This window comes from Rhinolophus sinicus, chromosome 15 (assembly GCF_057876585.1).
Source record: "Rhinolophus sinicus isolate RSI-liver-muscle chromosome 15, RSI-T2T, whole genome shotgun sequence".
In the NCBI taxonomy this organism is placed as follows: Eukaryota; Metazoa; Chordata; class Mammalia; order Chiroptera; family Rhinolophidae; genus Rhinolophus; species Rhinolophus sinicus.
Genome location: NC_142515.1, coordinates 91337043 through 91362077, shown reverse-complemented (window position 1 = coordinate 91362077; position 25035 = coordinate 91337043). Strand labels below are relative to the sequence as shown.

Sequence of the window (25035 nt, the reverse complement as noted above, 5' to 3'; positions counted from 1 at the left end):
ACTAACACCTTAATAAAGTGTCCAAACACCACGCCTTTCTTTTGTTTCCTGCCACATGTATCATAGTGCCTTACTCATGGTGTTTGCTCAGATGGTTGCTGGCTGACATTAATTTTGGAGGGATTTTTTTCCCCTGTTTGGTAGCCATTGGTTTCTATTCTTAATGCAAGGTAATTTCAGATAACTCATGGAAATCTATATTAATACATTGGTATATATGCCATTTTTAAAAATTGCTGCTCTAATATATTTCCAATTATCTAGATTATTTAATATTGGTGACCATAGAGCATACAAGAGTTGATAACCATTATGTCCAGTTTTTAATGATACCACAGTTTCTAAGTCAGTGTGTTATGTAAAAATTGGGATTTGCCTTTCCTGTTAGACTATTTAAATCAGTAGTTCTTAACCATTTTCTGTATCTACAACATTTCCATGTGCAGCCAGCCCCCTTCTGTCAGAACTATTAGGAATGGAAGGTGTCAGGAATACCTTGAAATAGGCATTTTGTATCTTACTAGTTGGTAATCACTGATTTAAAACAGTGAACCATAGATCTTCATAGAGATTCAGCACTTTTATTTCATCTTGCTAGTGTGTTAGATAGTAAAATATTAAAATACAGACAATCCAAGGATTTTATCTTTTAAAATATTAGAGGATGTTAATAAAAAATAATCATAGCTTATGTCCTATTTCAAAAATATGAGTGAAAAGGAGATTCAGCTTTAAAATGATAAAATACCCGTTCTTATAAAATGGTTCATGACCACATAGATTGTAGACCCTTTGAATCCTACTCATTCTTCATTGAATAATTCAGGCCCCACTTCCTTCTTCAGGCAGCCCTCAACACGTTGGTTTTTCATTGATGTTTGGGCATCTGGACAACAGCATATTGGAAATCAAATTCTCTACCTCATTTTTTAGGTTAGAGACTGGGAACTTAATTTGTGTTTCTTGTACAGCATTATTTTGATACCAAATACAGTTCCATGAATGAAGATTATTTTTTCTATAAGCCTTAGTGAATGACTTTTACTTTTCTATTTTTCTGCCCCCTGAAATTTTTATGTATCCCTAATATGGAAACAGTTTCAGGAGTAAAATAATATTGATCAAGTCAAAATTCGTAAGAGGACTAAAAACTGAAACTCTATAAAGTACTTTGCATTTCATCTAGCCTCACATACCAGGTTCCATCAATGACTAAACTGCTCTCGTGGAATAAGATGAAACCTTTCACACCTTGGAGTTTTCCTTTGAGAACAAAGGGAAAGCTACAACAGCATCCCAGGGTAGACCCTAGAATCCCATTAAAAGCAGGCTTAACATGGTTCTCTCTAATGCTATAGGAAGTGTTTGAAGTGGAAATTCAAGAACCTTTTTATAACACTTCTCTGTCCTGAAGCAAGAACTCTTGTGTATAGCATTACAGCAAAGCTCCAGAAATATCCTTAATAGATTCTGGATAGTTTTGGGCTTGGTGTCCATTGAAATGGTATTGTATGTGGAGTCAAACAATCTGGATTTCAGTCTGGTTTTTGTTGATTGCTTTGACAAATCACTTAATCTTTCTGGGTCCACAATTTCCTATTCTGTGAAATAAGGAATTTTTGGACTTCTAAAATCTCCCTCATCTTTAATATTATAGGCTAAATGACAGCTAGAAATATTCATTCACTTATATACTTATTCAGCAAATATTAGCTGAGCACCTACTTTTTGGCAGGCACTGTGTTAGATGCTGAGAATATAAATTTGAACAAGACAGTTTGTACCCTTAAGAAACTTACAGTTGAAATGAGATAAGCAAGTAAATCGGTAATTTCGATAAGGTGTAATGAGTGCTACAATTACAGATAAGGGTAGGCATAGAATGTAATAAGAGCTCATCTTCGGGGTTCTGTTCGGGAAGACTTGCATAGAGGAAGCAGCTCAGTGGATGAGCAAGAGTTAGCCAGATGAAAAGAGATGAGGAGAAGTGAAAACATGAGAGGAACCAAGTGAGAGGCAACTGATGAAACCCAGAACATTTGTTGGGGTAAGGGAGAATAATTTTATTCAGAATTCTGGGCTACTAGATGGCCAATGATGGTGGTCACTGAGGTAGGTAACAAGCAGTAAGAGCAGGTTTGTAGTAGATGTTGAGTTCAGATTTCTGTAGGTTGAGTTGGAGGGGTGCTGTGAGGACAAACACATGGCCTTGTCCAGTGGACAATTACCACATACAGATCTGTAGGTTGGAGAAGAGATCTGGGTGGTACTGATAAGAGTTGGAGATTCGAGACATAGATGATGATGGTGGCCATGGGAGTGAGTGAGCTTGCCTGAGGAAAATAGCACTTTTCTTGAGGGCAGGGATGAGCTCATGTGCCATCAATCCCAAATGTCTGACATATGTAGATACTCAGTCAGGTCTGTGATTTTTTTTTTTTTTTTTTTTTTTTTTTTTGATGAGTGAGAAGAGAGCATAGGACTGAATATTCAGTACCACTATCATTGAGGAAGAGAAACTGTGGAAGGAATTGCCAGAGGGATAGGAAAATACTAGGAGACTAAGGTGTGTAGCTTGAATTTCTTTCAAATTAGCCACATTGAAAAAGCATAACTTATGAGGTAAAATAGCTGCTTGTTAACAGAAGTGTCCTTTTTCTGTAGGCATTTCAGAATTTGCTACCTCTCCAGAGAAAGTCAGTGATTACATTTCTCCACTCTTGAACTTTGCTGCAGAGCATGTACCACGGGCAAAACACAAAGAGACCCCTCTCTACATTCTTTGCACAGCTGGAATGAGAATCCTTCCTGAAAGGTAATCCTCTGCACAAGGGCAGGCCAGGCCTGTGGTGGTGGTGGTGGTGGTGATGGTGGTGGTGGTGGTGGTGGTGGTGGTGGTGGTGGTGATGGTGATGGTGGTGTTGGTGGTGGTGGAGGTGGTGGTGCTGGTGGTGATGGTGGTGATGGTGGTGGTGGAGGTGGTGGTGGTGATGGTGGTGATGGTGGTGATGGTGGTGGTGGAGGTGGTGGTGCTGGTGGTATTTTATTTTCCTCCTCTTCCCCCTCCTGTCCCTTGTCCTCCTCCTCTTCTGATCATCATCAAAAGGAAGACCTTAAAAATTCTTTCTTCAAATATAAAATAGTACCAGAAATGTTCCCTCAGCCAGAACTCACCAAATATCTTTTAATATATGTATGAGTATAAATAGTAAATTATAAAGTTATTTTAAAAACTGATTTTCTATTTTATTAGTTTAAGGATTATGTGCATTTGTGGTTTTAAATCTAGGAATCACATTCCCACAACTCTTGAAAATTCTTTCCTAAAATAAATAACCTTTTCAATGAATTGCTTTGATTTTAAAATGTACTGTTTCCATAGAGCATAAACCAGACCATAGTGGTTTTTTATCCTTTTTTAAAAAACAAAAATTCAGGGTGTAATATTTTGATAATGTAAATTTTTGGATTGTCTTACAGCCAGCAGAAAGCCATCCTGGAAGATCTTCTGACTGATATCCCCTTGCGCTTTGACTTCCTGTTTTCTGATTCTCATGCAGAAGTAATTTCAGGGAAACAAGAAGGTTGGTATCTGGGTCTTCAACTTGAAACTATTTCTTTAAATCGTCTCCATTTTCCCCTGTGTATACTTTATTAAATTACTCTTAATAGCTTACAATTCGGAAAACCATAGCCTTGAAATATTATAATTTTTAAATGGCAAAATTAGCTTCTTACATGGCTGGTCTTTATTATCCAAACATTAAGCCATTAAAAAAATAACTTAGTTTGTCTTCACCACACTTAGGAAACAAATGTTGGACTCACTTTGATAGAAAAGTTTTCTGTTCCTTGTCTAGGCTATACACCTTTCTGGAATTATGATAATTACTGAGTTATTGAATGGAGCCTTCTACTAATTTACTAACTAGAAAGGGGAAATTATTCTTGACTTTGATACACTGAGAAAACTTCAAAGAAATGATTCCATTGAGAATGAAATGACAGGTCAATGAAATTATTTGGGGAATACCTTGCTAGAAATAGAGACCAAAAAGCACTTATTTCAAAATCATCTATCATTTTAGCAAATACCTCCTCTGTGAAAAGCACTGTAGAGAATACAAAATTGTGTGAAATTCAGATAATTGCTTTTGTGCTATTTACAGACAAGGGGGGTTCGCAGTCTACTGCTATATGAGGTAGAATTTTAGGGACTGTAGGAAGATAAGGAAAAAGTATCATGGGAATTTGAAAGAGGGAGCCATTTTGTTTACTAGCTAAGGGCATCATGAATAAAATGACATTTGAACTACGCCTAACGAGGTAGCTATAAATACAGCATGCAGAGCATGGTATGATAGGGCTCAGAGAGGGATAGGAAGCGCATTCCAGACAGAAAACCATGGCTTGAGTCAACACAGGTTGGAAAAGCAGCGCTACAGACAGAGGAACAAAAATATTTTAGCTTGACTGGATTATAGCCCATTTGAATTCTGTTGGTAATACCATGTTTCCCCAAAAATAAGACTGGGTCTTATATTAATTTTTGCTCCTTTAGGGCTTATTTTCAGGGATGTCTTATTTTTTCATGTACAACAATCTACATTTATTCAAATGCAGTCATGTCATCTTCTTCTGGAACATCGTCATAACGTACTAAATGCGTCCATCTGGCTGAGATCTTAACTGGGGCTTTTTTTCAGAGTAGGTGTTATTTTCGGGGAAACACGGTAGTAAAAGTTGGACAGGTCTTGGTGACATCATCATCATGGCGGCATGAGTCATCCCTTTTTTCTCTCCCCTTCGATTTTATAACTAATCAGACTTGCAGAACAAAAAAATAAGCACATCTGCACAGCACACCGGTACACCTAAATGATCCATTCATGTATGTACCCAAAGGTAGGTGGATTGGATCTTAGAGGAGGTTGCGGACCTAGGTGAGTGGCAGGAGAGGCAACAGTGGCAGGGGTGGCAGCGGACTGGTACAAACATTCTGGCAGAGGAGTGGAGGGTGAAGGTGATAAGTAGGCGTCTACCTGTCCATGCATGCTGCAGCTGGAGGGACCTGTTTCTCTCTCCGAGAAAAAATCACAGTGACTGGGTGTGGGAGGTGGGGAGGAAAGGAAAGAAGGCGAAGAGAACTGAAGGAATGTGTAACCTGCTGTCTGCCCTAGGATTCCAGCAAAAGGACCACCCACAGACCTCTGGGACACCCCCCCACTGGAAGATCCCCCCACTGGTCTGTGGGCACACCCAAACCACCACGTACTAAGCACATACCACCCCCAACTCTGCAACCACCCTTTGTTTCCCTCTCCACCAGTTTTTATGCACATGCTCCCAACCTTACTCAGCTCTGGTAAAAGAAACGAAAAACTTGTGCTATAACACCACCTTCTGGAAGACAATGGGAAGTCTCCTAATTACCAACATGTTAAATTGCTAGAATCAAAGTAAACCAAGCCTTTCCTCAATAAGAAAGATATTCAGTACTTGAAGTGCGGCAGCAAAAGCACTTTTCATCAAACACTATGAAATATCACGGTAATATGGTATCACAAAAAGAAAACGAAAGTTTTCTAGCAACTGAACCTGAAGACAAAGACTATTGTGATCTAACTGATAAAGAATTAAAAAAAAAAAAACTGTTAGGAAGAAATTCATTGAGCTACAAGAAAACCCAGAAAGGCAATGTTAGGATCTCAGGAATAAAATTGATGAATAGACGGAGTGCTTTACCAAAGAGACTGAAATTCTAAAAAAGAACTACACAAATTCTGGAGCTGAAGAATTCAATAAATGAGATGAATAATGCATTAGAAAGCATTGGAAGTAAACAAAGAGAATAAGCAAGCTCGAGGATAGTAATATAGAAATGTTTCAGGTGGAAGAGAAGAGAGAACTAAGATTTTTAAAAGGTGAAACTCTACAAGAACTATAGATCCATTGGAAGAGACAACATAAGATTAATGGGTATTCCAGAAGAAGAGAAGGAGAAAGGAGCAGAGAGCATATTTAAGTAAATAATAGCTGAGAATTTCCCAACTTGGTGAAAGAACTGAATATACAAGTCTACAAAGCTAGTAGAACACCTTATTATCTCAACACAAAAAGACCGCCAAGATACATTATATTAAAACTGTCGAAAGTCAATGATAAAGAAAGAATTTTAAAGGCAGCTGGGGAAAAAAAGACAGCAATCTACAAAGGAACCCCCATGAGGCTGTCAGCAGATTTCTCAGGAGAAACTTTACAGGCCAGGAAAGAGTGGAATGACATATTCAAAGTATTGAGAGAGAAAAATTGCCGGTCAAGATTATTACTCTGTCCAGCAAAGTTATCCTTCAGATGTGAAGGAGAAATGAAGGCTTTACCAGACAAACAAAAGTTGAGGGAGTTCACCAGCCACTAGACCTGCCTTACTAGAAATGTCGAAAGGAGCTCTTCAAGCTGAAATGAAATGACAGAAATACACAAAGCTCTGGTTAAGGTGATAAATAGAATTAGAAAACTGCAACTTTTTTAGAGTACTATGTTAAACAATTATAGCATAATGGTTCAAAGAGAGCATTAAAAATAACTGTAGCTACTACAACTTGGTAACAAAATCACCACATAAAAAGAGATATTTGGTGACATCAAAAATATAAAAGGGGAAGAGTAAAAGGGTGGAACCTTTATAGGCAAATGAAGATAATTTGCTGTCTGCAAAAAAGAACAGAATAGAGAGCACAGAATTAAATCCTTGCGTATTCAGTCAGCTAATACTCAACAAAGGAGCCAAGGACATTCAATGGGGGAAAGAATAGTCTTTTCAACAAGTGGTGCTGGGAAAACTGGAGAAACACATGCAGAAAAATGAAAATGGATCCCTGTCTCATACCACTCACAAAAGTTAACTCAAAGTGGATCAAAGATTAAACATAAGACCTGATACCACAAAATTCCTAGAAGAAAACGTAGGGGTAAAGCTCATTGATATTTGTCATGGCAATGATTTTGGGGACATGACACCAAACGGAAAAAGCAAAAATCAACAAATGGGATAATATCAAACCCAAAAGTTTCTGCACAGCAAAGGAAACCTACAGAATGAGAGAAAAGTTTTGCAAACTATTTATTGGATTAGAAGTTAATATCTAAAATGTATGAAGAACTCATACAACTAAATAACAAAAAAAATCAGATTGAAAAATGGGCAGAAGAACTAAACAGACATTTCCCAAAGAGGACATCAAAATGGCCAACAGGCACATGAAAAGATGCTCTGTATCACTAATCATCAGGGAAATACAACTTAAAACCACAATGAGTTATCACCTCATACCTGTTAGGATGGCTGTCATCAAGATGAGAGAACCGATGCTGGTGAGGATGTGATGATAAGGAAACCCTTATGCATTGTTAGTGGGAATGTAAATTGGTCCGATCACTATGGAAAATATGAAGGGTCCTTAAAAAATTTAGGCTGGGTCTGCCATATGACCCAGAAATTTCACTTCTAGGTATATACACAAAGGAAATGAAAACAGGGCTTTGATATGATATAATATATGCACACTTATGTTTATCACGGTATTATTCACAATAGCCAAGATAGGGAAACAACCCAAATACCCATGAATGATGAATGGATAAAAAAAGATGTGGTACATATACACAGTGGAATATTATTCAGCCATGAGAAAGGAGGATATCCTGACATTTGCAACAACATGGATGGACCTTGAGCACATTATGCTAAGCTAGATAAGTCATTAGAGAAACACAAGTACTATATAATATCACTTATTTGTGGAATCTGAAAAAGTCAACCCCCTGAAAAACAATAAAATGGTGGTTGCTAAAAGATTGGGGGAGGGGGACTAAGACTGATGGTGTTTAACGGTACAAAGTTGTAATGAGTAGCAAATAAGCCATAGAAATGTAATACACAGTATAGTTGACCTTTGAACTATGCGGGTCCACTTACAGCAGATTTTAAAAATTCAACTGTTTAATAGTGAATATGGACAATAATGTCGTACTATGATTATGTAAGGTGATAAATATCACTGTAAGGACAATCATATTACAGTATATAAATGTATCAAAGTAACATTGTACACCGTACTTACAGAATGTTACATGTGAAGTTTATTCAGTAAAAAATGTTGGGTCTGGAATTGTCAGGCTATGGAGTTTGGACTTCATTCTGTAGATCAGTCCAATAGCAGAAAATAGAGTGGGTTGGAGTGGAAGAGTAGGGGCGGGAAGATTGATTTGGTCTCTGTAGTAACAGCTTAAATCAAGGTGGTAATGAAAATGGGTAAAGATTGAATGTAGGAAATACTGTAAAAAGACAATCAGATGTGGCAACTGAATGAAAGTGGGAGATAAAGGAAATGAAAGTCAAAGTTAACTTGTTTTTAAAATCTTGCAATTGATAGGTTTAACTTCATAAAAAGTAAAAACTCCAGATTTCAAAACAACCTGTAAATTTCTAAGGAAAACTAGCATCTAGGAAATATTTTCAACCTATGTAAGTGAACTGAAACTGTAAATTTTAAAGTTTAGAATTCTTGGGAAAAGTCTAGGAAAAGATAGACTACATCAGTAGAAATGTCTTATTTCAGGATGTTTTTACAGGTTTTTAGGGAATAAAATAAATGAAATGTTTGCACTGACTGCACTGATAAAGAGTTATACAAAATATTTAAAAACTCTATTCTTATCTTCACCCTGTGCAATGTCTATAGGTGTGTATGCTTGGATCGGCATTAATTTTGTCCTTGGACGATTTGAGCATATTGAGGATGGTGAGTATCACGTTTCCAACTAATATGGCTAACTGGAAATGATGGCTTTCTCTATTTAATCTAAAGGACGAAAAAGGAAGGAGCGAAGTTTTGTGGCACAGCTGAGTGTGTAGTAATGAGAGAAGCTGCTATTTCACACAATTATCTTGATTTTAATTGGGAGGAATAGGCCTAGAAATGCTTGAAACGTGCCATGAAAATAAGATGACTCTTCAAAAGATCCCAGTTCTCTGGTTTTGTTCTGTTCCCATGGATGTTTCTCGCTCTTTCCAGACGATGAGGCAGTTGTGGAAGTTAACATTCCTGGCAGTGAAAGCAGCGAAGCCATTCTCCGTAAAAGAACTGCCGGTATTCTCGACATGGGAGGCGTGTCGACCCAGATAGCATACGAAGTCCCCAAAACTGTAAGCTTTGCCTCCTCACAGCAGGTTATTATCTGTACAAATTTCCTTCTTTTTGATTTGGTTTCATTTAACATATTTCCATCCATTTTTGTTTTGTTTTCTGAGTCTGAACACATCTTTACTGTGCTTCCTGAGGTACCACCTTCTCAACCAAGGAGAAAGGAGACGGGAGGAAACCAAGGCAGTCCTCCCCTAAGCCGTTTGTGTTTGTTCATTGAAGTCAGCTGGTTTGTTTTCTGAACTTACGTAGTATTTTTCTTTGGTATATATGTCAGCCACATGCTTGAGTTTTTGTTTATATGGTCTCCTCAACCACTTCTTTTCTCAACAGGTATTGTAAAACTTAATAGAATCACATCAGATTTCTGAAGTTACAATTGGGGATAATACTATTTTTTTAATGCCTCAGACATTGCTTGACTTTTCTCGAAAAGCTGAGGTTTACATCCACTGCTTTCACGTTTCTGAACTTATGGTTTACTCTGCCTTGCCTCCAAACCTTCAGTGTTCTCAGTTACTGCCTGTAGTTTGCTAGTAGGCTGGTGGCCTTGTGTGGAGAGCCCCACAAGGGTTTCCAGATGTATTCCTGAATTGCTACATGTCTTTATTACTCTTTCCATTCCTCTAAATTAATACCAAAGCCTAGTTTCCTACACTTTCCCCCAGCATAGTGTAGTGGATAAAAAAGACTGGTGCTGGACAAGCCTAGGCTGCATGCATCGTCATTGCGTCCTCACTAGCTTTGTGACCTTGTGCATGTCCATTAACCTTTCTGAGCTGGTTTCTTCATCTATAAATGTGAATGCAGGTGCCTATAACATAGTGTTACTCTGAGGCTTAAATGAGATAGTGCATATATCTAATGCATTGCCAGGTACCTAGTGGTCACTCAGTACATGTTATTGATACATCAAGTAAGCTCCTTAGAAAAACGCCTTGTAAATTCAAATATTATAATCTCTGTTTCCTACTTCCCATTTAGACATGCTTCCAGAAAGTATTACACTCTTTGTAAAAAGTCATGTTTTTCCCTTAAAGAGAAATTAAAAAATAGATACAAAGCAAGTTTGGAAAACATACTGAAAAATCAAGATTAAAAATTTCCCATTAATGCATCATCCCAAAAAATCATTGTTAGCATTTTCATGTATTTCTTTTCATTTTTTGTCCTATTTAGAGTTTTTAAAAATATGGTTGTTATGATCTTAGTGTTTATGCAATTTTATGTCCTTGGACAGCACATACACATGTTCCTCCATAAACTATTGGTTACCATAATTTATTAAAAAACCTTCCTAGGAGTTGTATGTTTAGATGACATCCAGCTTATTCTGTCCCAGAATTGCAAAGGACATCTTTGTATATAGAGACTTTTCAATACTTAGGACTATTTCCAAAGCATCAGATTCCATAAATAGATTTACTCAATCAGAGGCTATGAACTAAATATTGCTGACTTCCTTTTTCAGAAAGTTGTAGCAATACCACAAATGGGCAGCACAGCTGAAATTCCTTAAGTCAGAATGGTCATAGGACCCTTAGAAGAAAATGCAGAAGCAGAACTTTTTGCTCCATTTAGATGAGAATCTTTTTAGATCCTTCTTTTTACAGAAGGTAATTGTTTTTATATTGCTTAAAATATTAAAGTTTGTTATCCTTATGTCTTCAGGAAGAAGTAGCGAAGAACTTGCTAGCTGAATTTAACCTGGGATGTGATGTTCACCAGACTGAGCACGTGTACCGAGTCTACGTGGCCACGTTTCTTGGGTTTGGTGGCAATGCTGCTCGACAGCGATATGAAGACAAGATATTTGCCAACACAGTTCAAAAGAACAGGTAAAGCACCTTCCACTGCTTGGCAGTCACTTTCAAACCCAGGCCTCTCCTCATAGAAAACATATCCAGCAAAGCAGGGAGACCTCAGTCAGCAGAAGCATGTCAGCACTGTTAGCTTTTTATTTCCCTGCCACCTGAGCTGGGAGAAGTGAGAGGACACCAGGTCGTGCCTTGGGCCCTATATCCCACCAGGTCCAAAGGAGGCTGTCTCTCTCTCAGACCCACCTCCCTTGAGGGATTAGAAATGTCACTATGAGGACATTACAGTAGTTTTCAGCCCTGCTTAATGCATTCCAGATTGCAGAGTCCTTGGGAAACTCAGCATGTGGGCCACAGCAGATGTCCTAGAGCCTGCGCAGTAAGTGATGATCAGATTGTCATTATTGATAAAATTCAACTACATGATGTTCTGGAAAACAAGCCTGTGCCGTTATTTACTGGATAAGACCATAGTGAAGGAAGTTATTCAAGAGAAAGAAATGATCTAGACTAAGTCAAAGTTAGTGGTTTTTAAACACTTACAGCAGTGAAACTTTTAAAAATGCATTTATGAAGAATTCTAGTATAGAAAATATATAAAACAAATAAATTTACTTTATAAGTTGAAGTATATAATAATTATTTGAAATTAGTCCATAAAAACAGAAAAGCCATTTGCATGAATAAAAATACCTGAAATCTAGCGTTATTTAAAATATCCTATTAATTACTGTTTTACTTTGTGTGTTTTGATGAAATAATTTTGAGGGGAGAAAAATCCTAATTCACAGGGATAAATACTAATATATTTCTTTGATCAATTTCATCTCAAAGCTGTGGAGGCCTGAACTTAAGAAGACCACGTCAGAGCCATTTAGTATCACATTTCCAGAAATTCATATACGTGAATAAGAACTATATGTGAATAAGAATTCATATATGTGAATAAAAACTTAGTTTTTTGTCTGCTCCAGACATTAATTGAATAGTGTTAGTTAAGTGATTGGTAGTCCCATAGTTTCTTTTTTAAAGTTGGTGTATTATAGAGCACATTTTAGTATAATTATTTTTTTACAATAGTCTTAAAATAGAAATATTTTGTAAATGATATTTGAATCAGAATTTTGGAAAAACACCTTCTACAACTCTAATTTTTACTAATTGGTTTTACTGTCAAGAAGCTTATATAATGAACAATTGGTGGTACTTCTTAATAAAATATAGGGAAAGAAACTAAAAACAGTGGCATTTGACTAGTTTTGGACTTGTATAATAATTATAAATGTTAGTCATCAGTTTTTACATATGTCATGAATTGAGCCTTGAAATGCTTATTTATCTTTTTGCCATTGGTAGTGATGATTGATTTTTTTTTAATTAATCAAACATTTTTAATAGTGGTAAAGACCTCAGTTTATTACATTCAAGTGCATTTTGAGTTGTCCTGATCTTACAAATAAACAACTTGTCAGTTAAGTGGCAAGTAAAAACTTAACTTACTATTTGTGATTAAATACTGAATTCAGGCACTCTCTTAATAGTTAAATACTTTTCAGGCCCGTGGGATTCTTGGTATCAAACACTAAACCTAACTCCAGTGTTCGGGGCTCATTCCTGTTCCTCCGTTACCTCACATTGAGCATACATAGCTGGATGACAGACCTTCGTGCCTGGAAATTTCATTGAAAATACTAAGCATAGTACATTTTAGTGAGCAAAGTTAAGATTTTCCTATGGGACGTCTCCAAACCTGTAATACAATAGAAACACTGTTATCTGCAGCAGTTGGGATCAGTAGTGGATTCATTTTTTTTAAATCAGTTAAAACAGAGAATCATAAAAACAGAATCAAACCTCAAGCATTTTGTTTTAACTTATGCATTTAATTGCCAACCTTTTGCTCTGGACTAAAGTGTGTTTTTTTTAGGCCATGCTCGTCATTTCCTCTGGCACATACTGCTCTCACTCATGTTGGTGTCCTTTGGGCTTTCTTTAGAGAATAACAAGGACTTAAAGTCATTTGTGAAGCAATTTGATTCCAAATTTGCCTAGATTTTTACTAATTTTTCTCAGTTCTTTTTAAATCTTGCTAACACCTAATTTGATAGCAGTTTTCTGGCACCTTGTCTTTATCATATTTTCTGAAGGCATCAATCTCATTTTCACAGGACCATTTACTTCTTTTCACAGCCACATTTCATCTATATATTATTAAAATCACAAGCACTCATGGCAGAGATGGGGCTGGGAATAACACAGTTGGTGGGCGTTTCCCTGCCGTGAACAGGAGACTGAGGGGAGCTCACTGACCATGAGCAGTGAGCGGCCGGGACACCAGGCTGTGTACAGGGGCCGCAAAGCTTCGGCTCGCTCGCCCCGGGAGTTGTTTCACTGGCCTCTGTTAAGGTGCCTGTTGTATGAAAGTGTGTATCATGAATCTCCAAGAGTGGCTCGAGTGTGTCTTTTCCTAACTTAATTATCCGGGAGCCCTTCTGTATTCCCACAGAACACCTAGCGGGGATCGTGTTCCACGGAACACGTTTTGAGAGGCACTGACTTGTAGCCACTTCCTCAGAACGCAGTTTTATGTCGGTCTCATGATAAAGTTTTCCTTTGTCCCGTAGGCTCCTGGGGAAGCAGACTGGTCTGGTTCCTGATACTCCTTACCTGGATCCCTGCCTACCCCTGGACATTAAAGATGAAATCCAGCAAAACGGACAGACCATCTACCTGCGGGGAACGGGAGACTTTGACCTGTGTCGAGAGACTCTCCAGCCTTTCATGAACAAAACGAACGAGACGCAGACCTCCCTCAATGGGGTCTACCAGCCCCCGATTCACTTCCAGAACAGCGAATTCTATGGCTTTTCTGAATTCTACTACTGCACTGAGGATGTGTTGCGAATGGGGGGAGACTACAATGCTGCTGCATTTACTAAAGCTGCAAAGGTAACCATCAAAGAAACCATCGTCTCCTGTGTACTTTTGAGAGACTGGTGCAGACAGTGGCAGGTCGTGTCCTCTTTTCACATTTGGAGGCCCGGGTCAAGAGAAGGAGAAGGTGGAGGATGGAAGGTTCTCATGCACCATGTTGTGAATCCTCTTCCCTTGGTTGGGCGAGAGAAATAGGCAAAGCGGAAGTAAAAAGTCCACTGTGAGCTGACTTCTGCCTACCACTCCATAAACTACTCTGGTCATCAGTGGCTTCCAGATTATTTTATATTACTGTCAGAATTGCTCTCTGACAGTTCTCCAGGACTCCTAATCTCTTGTTCTCCCTGCCTTTCTGACAGTTTCTTAGGCTCTCTCAGGGTTCCCCGCTTCATGACCTTAAACCTTGGTGAGCCCAGACTTCCGCTCCTGGTGTTCTGACCTTCAAGTTCTTGGAGGGTCTCATCCGTGCTCATGGATTGCTGCTGCCTCTCAAGAAGAGGCTGCAGTCCTGACTCCTGCCCGGTGCCTGCTAGATGTCACAACTCCAAACACCCACCATCTTCTTCCCTCTCTGTTCCTATTATGTTGTATCAGTTAACAGCACCACTAACCATCCAGTCGCTTTCCCCGAAACCCAGGAGTGACACACTTCACCCTGTCACTCGTTCATCCCTTGCTGGACACCCCCATATAATCAACTATCCGGCACATTGTGTGATGTCATAGATATGTCTCAAACCCCTCCCTGCTTTCCGATGTACTCTTGTTGTCTTAGTCCAGGCCTCCGTCAATGGCAGAAGCGTCCCAGTTGATCTTTGCATCTGGTCCTCCTCCATCATTCATCTTCCAGCCGCTCCCAGAGCGTTCTGTCTAAACACAAGTGTAGTCATCTGCTCTCCCATTTAAAATCTAGAGCAGTTCCCTTTTGCTTCCAGGATGAATTTCAAATCCCTTAGCATGTCCTCTCCACCCTGTAGCCTCCTCTCCCCACCGAAAACTTTACACTGTAATTGTATCAGACATCTATTCATTTCCCTCCTGTCTGTGCTACTTCCCACCTCATCTTCATTCATGGTGTTTCCTCTTCCTGAAATGCCTGTCCTTACCCTATGACCCCAGGCTGAGTGCTGTTCTCTGTGTGCCTTGTTGCAAACTGCCTCTGTCAGCCTCGGTTTCTTCATCCTTTAAATAGATGTTAGAATAGTAGCCTTGCTGAGGAGTCGTTTTAAGTGTTAAAGTGCTATATTTAGAAAAGGTATTTACACAGTGCTCAATAAATGTTAGTTATTAATATTGTTACAAATAACTTCAAGAAGAGATGGCACGTCTTTCCCTTCTCTTAAAGACAGAGCCATTTGTCATCGTTTGTGTTCCCAGAACTTCGCACTGTGTAACTACAGACATAGATACTCAGTCTGAACTAGCTAAAGTACCCTTCACTTTTCCTAAAGTTTATACCTGTCACATGCAGGCACGGAGGGAGAAACTAAGCAGTTCTGAAGAGATTTGTTGTGGGCAGTGAAATTCTCTTAACAATAACTTTGACTGAATTTTAAGACAACAAGCACTGTCTTTGCTAATCCAAGTATTCACTGAGTGTATGTCTGGTCTTCTTGCTACACACACATAAGTTAAGCTTGTGTTTCCTAATTGGAAGGGTATTGTTATGCATATGAATTTGGTAAACACTTTTTTTAATTAAATTTATGGGGGTGACAATGGTTAGTAAAATTACATAGGTTTCAAGTGTACAATTCTGTAATATGTCATCTATATATCACATTGTATGCTCACCACTCAGAGTCAGTTCTCCTTCTGTCACCATATATTTGACCCCCTCTACCCTCCTCCACTATCCCTTTCTCCCTGGACACTCTGGTAACCACTAAACTGTTGTCTGTGTCTATGAAGTCATATTGTTTTCAACTTGTTCTGTCTGACATATTTTGCTTAGCATAGTAATCTCAAGATCCATCCATGTTGTCGCAAATGGCAGTATTTCATCTTTGTAGTTCATCTTTTTTTTTAAAATGTGCAGATCTCTCTCTCTCTCTCTCTCTCTCTCTCTCTCTCTCTCTCTCTCTCTCTCTCTCCCTCCCTCCTTCTTTCTTTTCCTTTCCTTTCCTTTCTCTTCTCTTCTCTTCTCTTCTCTTTTCTTTTCTTCCTTTCAAATTTTATCGGGGAATATTGAGGACAGCATGTTTCTCCAGGGCCCATCAGCTTCAAGTAATTGTCCTTCAGTCTAGTTGTGGAGGGCACAGCTCATCTCCAAGTCCAGTCGCCATTTTCAGTGTTTAGTTGCAGGGGGCGCAGCCCACCATCCCATGCGGGAATTGAACTAGCAACCCTGTTGTTGAGAGCCTGCACTCTAACCAGCTAAGCCATCCAGCCCCCCTCTCCGGCAGCTCAGCAGCAGTTCATTGTCTTCAATCTAGTTGTGGAGGGCGCAGCTCACAGGCCCATGTGGGAATCAAACCGGCAACCCTGTAGTTCAGAGCTAGCACTATAACCAACTGAGCCTTCTGGCTGCCCCTATTTCATCTTTTCTTATGGCAGAATAGTATTCCATTGTGTATGTATACCACACCTTCTTTATCCAATCATCTATTGAAGGACATTTTGGTTGTTTCCATGTCTTGACCACCGTAAATAATGCTGCAATGAACATCAGAGTACATATCGTGTTTCCCCTGAAATAAGACCTAGCCGGACAATCAGCTCTAAAGCGCCTTTTGGAGCAAAAATTAATATAAGACCCGGTCTTATTTTACTATAAAGTTTACCTTATAGTAAAATAAGACCAGGTATGATATGATATGATATGATATGATATGATATGATATGATATGATATGATGTAATATAATACCAGGTCTTATTTTACTATAAGACCAGGTATAACATAACATAGCATAACAACATAATGTAACATATATAATATAATGTGATATAATATAACATAAAATACCAGGTATTATATTAATTTTTGCTCCAAAAGACGCATTAGAGCTGATTGGCTGGCTGGGTATTATTTTCGGGGAAACATGGTACGTCTTTACAGATAAATGTTTTCAGATTATTTTGGGTAGGTACCCAGGAGGAGGATTGCTGGGTCATATGGTAATTCTATTCTTAATTTTTTGAGGAACCTCCACACTGCTTTCCATAGCGGCTGCACCAATTTACATTCCCACCAACAGTGTATGAGGGTTCCCTTTTTCTCCCCAGCCTCTCCAACACTTGTTATTATTTGTCTTGTTGATGATAGCCATTCTGACTTGGGTGAGGTGATAGCTTATTGTGGTTTTGATTTGCATTTCCCTAATAGCTAGTGAAGTTGAGCATCTTTACGTATATCTGTTGGCAGTTTGTATGTCTCCTTGGGAGAAGTGTCTGTTCAGGTCCTCTGCCCAATTTTTAATTGGATTGTTTGTCTTTTTGTTGTTGAGTTGTGTCAGTTCTTTATATATTTTGCATATTAGCCCCTAATCGAAGGTGTTGTTTGCAAATATCTTCTACATTCAGTTGGTTGCCTCTTTGTTTTGTTGATGGTTTCGATAAAACCCTTTTTAAAATGTTTAATGAAACTTTACTAATGATTTCTTTTGGGTGAAATTTCTTTCAGGATTACTGTGCAACAAAGTGGTCAGTCTTACGGGAGCGCTTTGACCGAGGACTGTATGCCTCTCACGCTGACCTCCACAGGCTAAAGTAAGTAGTGGACGGCCAAGTCCAGGGCATTTTTAAGAAACTGTGCATACAGTATTGGCCCCCTGGCTCACCACACCCTGGCCGTGCCAGCCTTTTTGTCCTCATCAATCACTGGGCTCCTTTCAAACAGGACAACAATACTTATGCCCAAACACATCTTGCTCAAGACGTATTTTTTCTCAGTTTTGCTGTTCCTTCCACCTGGAATTCCCCTGTTCTTTTTTTGCTTATTGGTATCCTGCCCAGATGACAGAGTCAGATCAGAGGCTGTCCCTTTCAAGTCTTCCTCTGCCCACTTAGCCAGACTCTATCCTTCTCTCTGAGTCTCCAGAGCACTCATATGTCTCTCAAGTGGTGTTTGTCATATTCTGCTTTGTTTATAGTTATTTGTTGCTTTTTAAAAATTCTTTCATTATAAGTCATTTAAGTGCATTGACTATCTTATTTATTATATCTCATAACTTGCTTAGCCCACTGCTTTGCCAAAAGTAAGCCTCTGATAAATATTTAGAATCATAGAATATCAGAGCTGAAAAGGACCTTCCTCTCTTCTCATTTTATAATAAAGAAACTGAGGCCCCAAGCAGTTGGAACTTGCTCAGTATTTACTGAATGAATCAAAGATGGAATGCCTGAAGAAAAAAATAATCTGTCTTGGCAATATTGTAAATCCTATGGAGACCAAGTTGCCATGAGCTGATTGATGTTGACAGGCGGACTGTATTATGTTGTGGGACAAGGGGCATAAACCAAGTACATCAACCTGCAATGCATACAGTTGGTTTGGCTGCTCAGAGCACTGGCCTTGGGAAGCCTGTGCACCCACGCTGGCGACAGAAGGGAATGCCGTCTCTGTGTACAGTTCATTTTGACAAGTGATCAGCCTCACTTCTGTTTGTGCTTGGTGTTTACAGGTATCAGTGCTTCAAATCTGCCTGGATGTTCGAGGTGTTTCACAGCGGCTTTTCATTTCCTGTCAGCTATAAAAATTTAAAGACAGCCTTGCAAGTTTATGACAAGGAGGTTCAATGGACCCTTGGTGCAATCCTTTACAGGACCCGCTTTCTACCCTTAAGGTATGGCCCTGAATTTGGTAACGAGAATCAGAAGATTATTTTTGGCAATTATGATGCATGATGGCAGCTATGGTTTGTAGGTGTCTGGGGCACTGTTAGCACTGGCCGTGGGCAGAATTGTAGTCAGTGAAGTTTGACTTTGCTCTTTTTTCCCCAGTACTGCCTCCCTTCCCATCCTACCCATCCCATCATATGCAGCACAGAGGGTTTGGTTATTCTCAACTCTCTGTTCCCTATCCCCTGCACAGGATTTATTTCAGAGTTCTTAACTTTTATGGCCTTGGACCCCTTCTCGAAATATTGTTTTTAATGCATAACATTAATACATAGGCTACTGAGGAAACCACTGTATTGAAATCTATTTATCAAAACATTACAGAAAACAAATCTGTGATACAGTAATCTATGTTCTTTATTCACACATGAAACAACAAGGTCTGGCAGCAGAACTAGTACCTTCTGTAACTTCAATGTAGTGATGTGTGTCACTGATATTTTGAGGCACCTGCAAAACACCACAGTGTGACATAAAAGATCTGTGAGTTTCACTAGGAGCAAAGTCACAAGTCCTGCTGATACTACAGTAGTTTGTTGTCCACACTCATATGCAATGGAAATACTGCATTATAGTCAGAGATTAGTAACATAAAGACTGCGTTTTCCCCATTCGAGTTCACAGACCCAGCTGTCAGTTGACCCCTACATAAGAACTCTGGTTTACTGATAAATGAGGTCTTAGCTTTTTCTGCCTGCCTCCCCACCCCCACCCCCCACGATTCATTTAATTGAGTGTCTTCTGCAATACATGTAGCTGGATTAACTGCAAAATTTGTGAGTAGTGGGTATTACTGATCACAGACATGGTTGGATTCCACGTCTGCTTATGTGTATTAGCAAAACCCGCACAAAAATCTTAATGTCTCTGATTTTTGTTACCCAAATTATAATGGTGGTAACTGCTACAGACTTGTGAAGACACTTTTACACCTTATCTCTTTAATACCGTGTTTCCCTGAAAATAAGACCTACACCAAAAATAAGCCCCAGGTAAGATCGTCAGCCAGATGGACACATTTAATACGTTATGACAATGTTTCGGAAGAAGATGACATGACTGTATTTGAATAAATGCAGATTGTTGTACATGAAAAAATAAGAAATCCCCTAAGAATATGCCTTAATGCATCTTTTGGAGCAAAAGTTAATATAAGACCCGGTCTTGTTTTAGGGGGATACACGGTACTTACAACTGCCCTCTGTTAGGCCATATTATCCTACATCTTAGAGGTAAGAAACTGAGTCTCAAAGAGGAGGTTACAGTTTTTGTCTGTGGAGCTGAGCCCTGACCCGGGGCCCCCCAGCCCATTCCTGTGCTCCCTTCTGTCACATTCCTTGCCAGGTTAGTTCTCTGTTACCTCTCATTAGGGTTGTTTATTTTTGTTTCCACGTGGGCAGAGATATCCAGCAAGAGACCTTCCGGGCCAGTCACACCCACTGGCGGGGCTTCTCCTTCGTCTATAATCACTACCTGTTCTCCGGCTGCTTCCTGGTGGTCCTGCTGTCCATCCTGCTCTACCTGCTGCGGCTGCGGCGCATCCACAGGCGGACACTCCGCAGCGGCTCGGCCGCCACCCTCTGGCTGGAGGAGGGATTTCCAGCCCAGACGATTGCGGGCACTTTGTGAACTGGAGTCAGAGCCCAGGAACTTTCTAAAGGAAAAGCCATTTTCACCTCAGGGTTTCTCCTCTTTATTCCCATTTGGTTTTATGTTTCCTTTCCCTTTTTGTTCTTTGGAACAAAAACAAAATCCATTATTTGTAAACTCTGTTGTCCTGGAAGTATTGCATTTAGCCTGTTTTGTATAGCTTTAAATTGAGGAATAGGAAGGAGGGAAAATCACTTCATTTTTGCTGCATAGGGTATCTGCCAAAAATTCCTAAAATTTTTGGTTTTTCTTTAAGGTATGTTTAATTTTAAACAAACGCACTTTGATATTAGAGGGAAATGGCAAAGACGTTGTCTCTCAGTGGAGATAGGAAGGAAGAGGGATACTTTTCACAGAACCAAAAAACTTGCTGACTGTAATTATTTTTTTTTCCTCTGTCTTGAAAGCTCTACCATAAAGAGGGTGGTGTTTAGTTTTTATTTATTGTTCAGATCTGTCACTATGTCTTCTCTGCAGATTTAAAAAATCAAAACCGTTTATATCCAAAATAAATAAAAATAGTCACCAGGAAATAACTGTTTTTAAAACTGATAGTGAAGAGACCTGAAAAATGTGAAATAATGACTAGAGTGCTGTGTGTGTGTGTGTGTGTGTGTGTGTGTGTGTAAAATGCTAATGAAAGAATGAAGGAATACAGTGCTCTTTCTTTTAAAAACACACATATCAGAAAATACTGTTTCATTTCATTTTACTTAGAAAACTCCCCCATTACCATCATCTTTTCCTTACCACAGGTGATTACTTTCTTGATCCCATCTTTCAGGGGCCTTAGAACACCATGTTTTTGAATGAGTTGGAAAATTCATAAAGTTTCACTGGTTTCAGTGTTACTAGAACTCGAGTTGGTGCCAACTGACAGGTGCTTTAGTATTTCTCAGTGGTACATCTTTGCTTGTTTAGTTGTGCTCCAGCTTTCTTCCCTCTTCAAGTTGGTATTCCCCCTCTTAATTAAAAATGGTCGCAGCAGTTTTATTTCAGAGACCCCATCCTTAGCTTGACAAGTACTCTTTATCACTGCTGTGGTTGAGGCTGTGTTGGCAACGCCACTGTAAATCCACACTAAGAAAAGGGTCTGAATTTAATACAAGAAATAAACCTACACTGTGAAGAAAACAAGTTTGACATTTTAAATAACAATCTGAAAAGGACGACTGGATTGGCATATGCGAGATTAGTTGTCTTTCCCCTATTCATTTAATTTGGAACCATTGGGAATTCTCATACATAGCTTTTTTAGGTAAAGTTCCTTATGTGTGTGTGTGTGTGTGCACGCTGCTTCTTAACTCCAGAACAGCTAAATTCATCTAGCTGGAAGCAAATTATATTTTGAGAACCATCAGCTTCTTTTTAAAAAATCATTGATTAGAAAAAGAATTCAGACTCTGAAGCCATTATTTAACTTAGGGGAAAAAAGTTGGATTTTTATCTTGTTTATTAATTACTTAAAGCCATGGCATACTGTATGTTGACTTAAAAGATTACAAATTTATTTATGAAACAAGTGAAAATTCTCTTATTCTCTGCTCTTTAAAGTGAATATTCTAACAATGAAAAAATTATTGGTAGAGTATTTGCCTCTCAGATACCCAGCAAGTTGGAGGAGCTGTGTCTCCTGTGGAGAGAGTCTTGTTTCAGAGGGGATGGGACTACATGTCCCTGTGAAAGAGCCAGCTTCTGCAATGCTGGTCTCCAGATATTAAATCCTTGCTCCCTGGTAAACACTGTTCCGTATCAAGACCCAGCCATAAATATGCTGAGTCATAGATACCCCGGAAGTACAGGCAGCTGGCGTGCTTCTTGAATTCTTAGATGGGTTCGCCCTGTAGACTGTGGCTAGCTTTAGTGGTCAAGCGAAAGTAAGTTTATACTTTAGCTTTTCAATAGTAAGGCCCTAACTTGTAGAATGAAAATTTTTAAATGCCTAGGTATGTGATTTTGCCTTTAAAATCAAGCCAGCATAGGCACAGATTTAAATAGGCCTTAATTAAGACTTTCTTCCGTAAATAGCCACTTTTAGTGGTCCAGCTCTTTGCCATTCGTGCAGCGTAGAGACCGAGTTGTTCTGCTTTATACCCGGCATTCGGATCCCTCTGCAAGGACACCTCACTCTCCAAAAGAAATCACCAAATTAGGGTTTCAAGGCACCAAACAGCCTTGGACTTTGCACAGTTCGGTGCCCATGTGCTCCTGCCAAAGGACTCCCTGGAGCAGGGCTTGGCAGACTGTTGCCCACAGGGAAAATCTAGAAGACCCTTAGAATGGTGTTTCAATTTTTAAAGGGTAAAGACAAAAAAAAAAGGAATATGCAACAGAGACCATGTGTCCTGTAGAGCCTGAAATACTTACTAAATGTCCCTTTACAGAAAATGTAAGAAAGGACAGTCTCATGCAAGAAAGGATATACGGTAGCATCCTTTTAATTTAGAGAGGTAGTTACCACTCGTGGGCACGAAAAGATGGGCAAGAGAGGTGACAAAACTTCAATCTTATAATTTGTGCCCCAGAATTTCACTTAACCTTTCCTCTAGGTTACTTTCAAGATCAATTTTCTAATAAACCAGGAAATATGCCCCCCTGCCCCCGAATTTAAAAAGTGCTCTTCAGGAGAGCTCACTGCTAAACCTTGTGGTGAGACATCTGCAGTCACAAGCCAATCTCACATGGTTTTTTCACCGCCCTGTACCACAGGTGCTTTCAGTGGTGCAGGGGAGCTGGGGCGAGGCAAGCTGGGCGAGAGCTTCATTCAGGAGAATTAATGTCACTTACGGGCTGGCCAAGAAGGCCGTAAACTCTGAGTACTCGTAATAGAAAGCAAAATAAATTGGACTGGTGGGCACTTGTGGAAAGCCTTGTCAGAGAAGGACGTTCTACATGTCACCTTGGCAGAAGCACACCTACAGGCAGCGTGTCTGCCCCATCGTCATATTATGAGCTGCTCCTTTTTTAACCTCAGAGGATGTTCTCAGAGATTTTACAATCCCTTTAAGGAAATCACAGTGAAAGGACAAACACTGTTTTGTCCCAGTGGTTTTTGCACATTTTCACCCTAAACTGCTGGCATTTGGCAGCGGTCCCCAGCCTGGAGGTAAACTGAAGAGGCTGCCAGTGGCTCAGCCTGGCCACCCTGGCAGCTGCGAAGGTCACTAGTGCACCACTGGTTGTCCAGACCTGTGCGCTTCGGTTGGCAAGCTCTAGATGAACAGATACGTACACTTGAAACTCAGGCCTACACAGAACGGTTTTGCTTGTAAGAAGCATGGCATTGCTTAGCAAGAAACTCAAAAAGGGAAATGTGTTTTCCAAGCTTTTTTTTTTTTTTTATCACCTTTAGGATTTTGCGTGGTAATGCAGCAAAGCTACCTACGAGTAAATTATTTGTTTCTATTTCGGTGTTTTGTTTTTTCATGATAATGATTTTCAACCAAGGAGAATTCTGTGTTCTGTTACTAAGATTATATTTTACAGTTAGGAATTAACAGAAACTTAAGGGAGTGTCTTTAAATGTGTTTTATTTAAATGATGTTTTCCGTTCAAGGTGAGAGTCATTATCTTTGGGGGATGTGGTGGTGTCTTGTCACGTCCCATACTTGGCAACCCCGTAGGTGTTGAGAATCAAAATGAAAGTTCATTGGTAGCCCATAGACTTGTGTGAGTTGCTTTCTTGTGGTTTAAATAGCTTTTCCTCTGATGTTTGAATCTTGTTACCTGTTACGATGCTTAGTTGAACTTGAATCAAATTCAGTAAAATAAATTGTCTGACTGTGTACTCTGTGCATTTGCTGTATTTGATGTACATATGTGAAGCCCTGCTGTACACGCTGCGGGGGAGGGGGGTCCGGACGTCCTGTGGTACAGAAACCACATCCCACAAGGACAAATAGTTACTAAGGATTGTAACATGAGCCATTCACCAACAGTCAAAGCCATACCAAGACAAGTGTTTGTAAGGTGATTTTAAAGTACCTATTAACTGTACGTACAGAGAAGGAAAAAAATGAAATTAACCAATTTACGTAATTCCTCTTATAAATAGTAAAAACAAATGCTGACTTCATATTACACCATTTGGCAATTCAACCTAACCCTACAGCCATTGGCTTATTTCCGAGAAATATGAAGCTCATTTTTAATGTTACTGATAACTCTTAGAAGCGAGAGCTCTTTTTCACCTGTTTGAGAATAGATAAATAGAGGTTTTTTGGAGGAGCAAGGCGGGCCTGAGCCATAAACTGAAAATAGATGATTGAAGCAGATGGAAAGGGAGGGGGACCAACTGTTCAGAACAACAAAAATAAAGGCCTAAGAAATATGTGTGAGAACAGGTGAGGGGCAGGCAGACAAGATGGGGTTCAGAATGTGGAGTGAACACAGAGCACAGTGCTAGGCCGGGACAGCAGGACGATCAGGATAATAATGTTCAAAGAGAACTCGCTTAAGTGATTGTGAAGTGATGCCACAAATACAGGTCTTTGTGCTGGAGGGTCAATACATTCAAATATCGAAGGCACCCAAAGACGTCTCGATTTTATTCTTCTTGATTGACATAAGTACCTATTTCTAATGTCT

The 25035-nt window shown here is 39.4% G+C and overlaps 1 protein-coding gene across 3 annotated transcripts in view; it reads left to right on the top strand.

The window, feature by feature from the left end:
* ENTPD4 (ectonucleoside triphosphate diphosphohydrolase 4) overlaps window positions 1–24233 on the top strand; it is a 32671-nt gene extending 8438 nt beyond the window's left edge. The window contains exons 5-13 of one of the 3 annotated variants that reach the window (XM_019714760.3): window positions 2665–2815; window positions 3481–3584; window positions 8745–8804; window positions 9078–9208; window positions 10878–11044; window positions 13648–13972; window positions 17582–17667; window positions 18582–18743; window positions 20199–24233. In XM_019714760.3, the coding sequence (XP_019570319.1) occupies window positions 2665–2815; window positions 3481–3584; window positions 8745–8804; window positions 9078–9208; window positions 10878–11044; window positions 13648–13972; window positions 17582–17667; window positions 18582–18743; window positions 20199–20427 (1415 nt within the window). In that variant the 3' untranslated portion in view covers window positions 20428–24233. Of the gene's footprint in view, window positions 1–2664; window positions 2816–3480; window positions 3585–8744; window positions 8805–9077; window positions 9233–10877; window positions 11045–13647; window positions 13973–17581; window positions 17668–18581; window positions 18744–19971; window positions 20105–20198 lie in introns of those variants that run through there. The other 2 variants (XM_019714750.3, XM_074338226.2) reach the window with 2 other exon arrangements.
* Window positions 24234–25035: the final 802 nt, after the last annotated feature.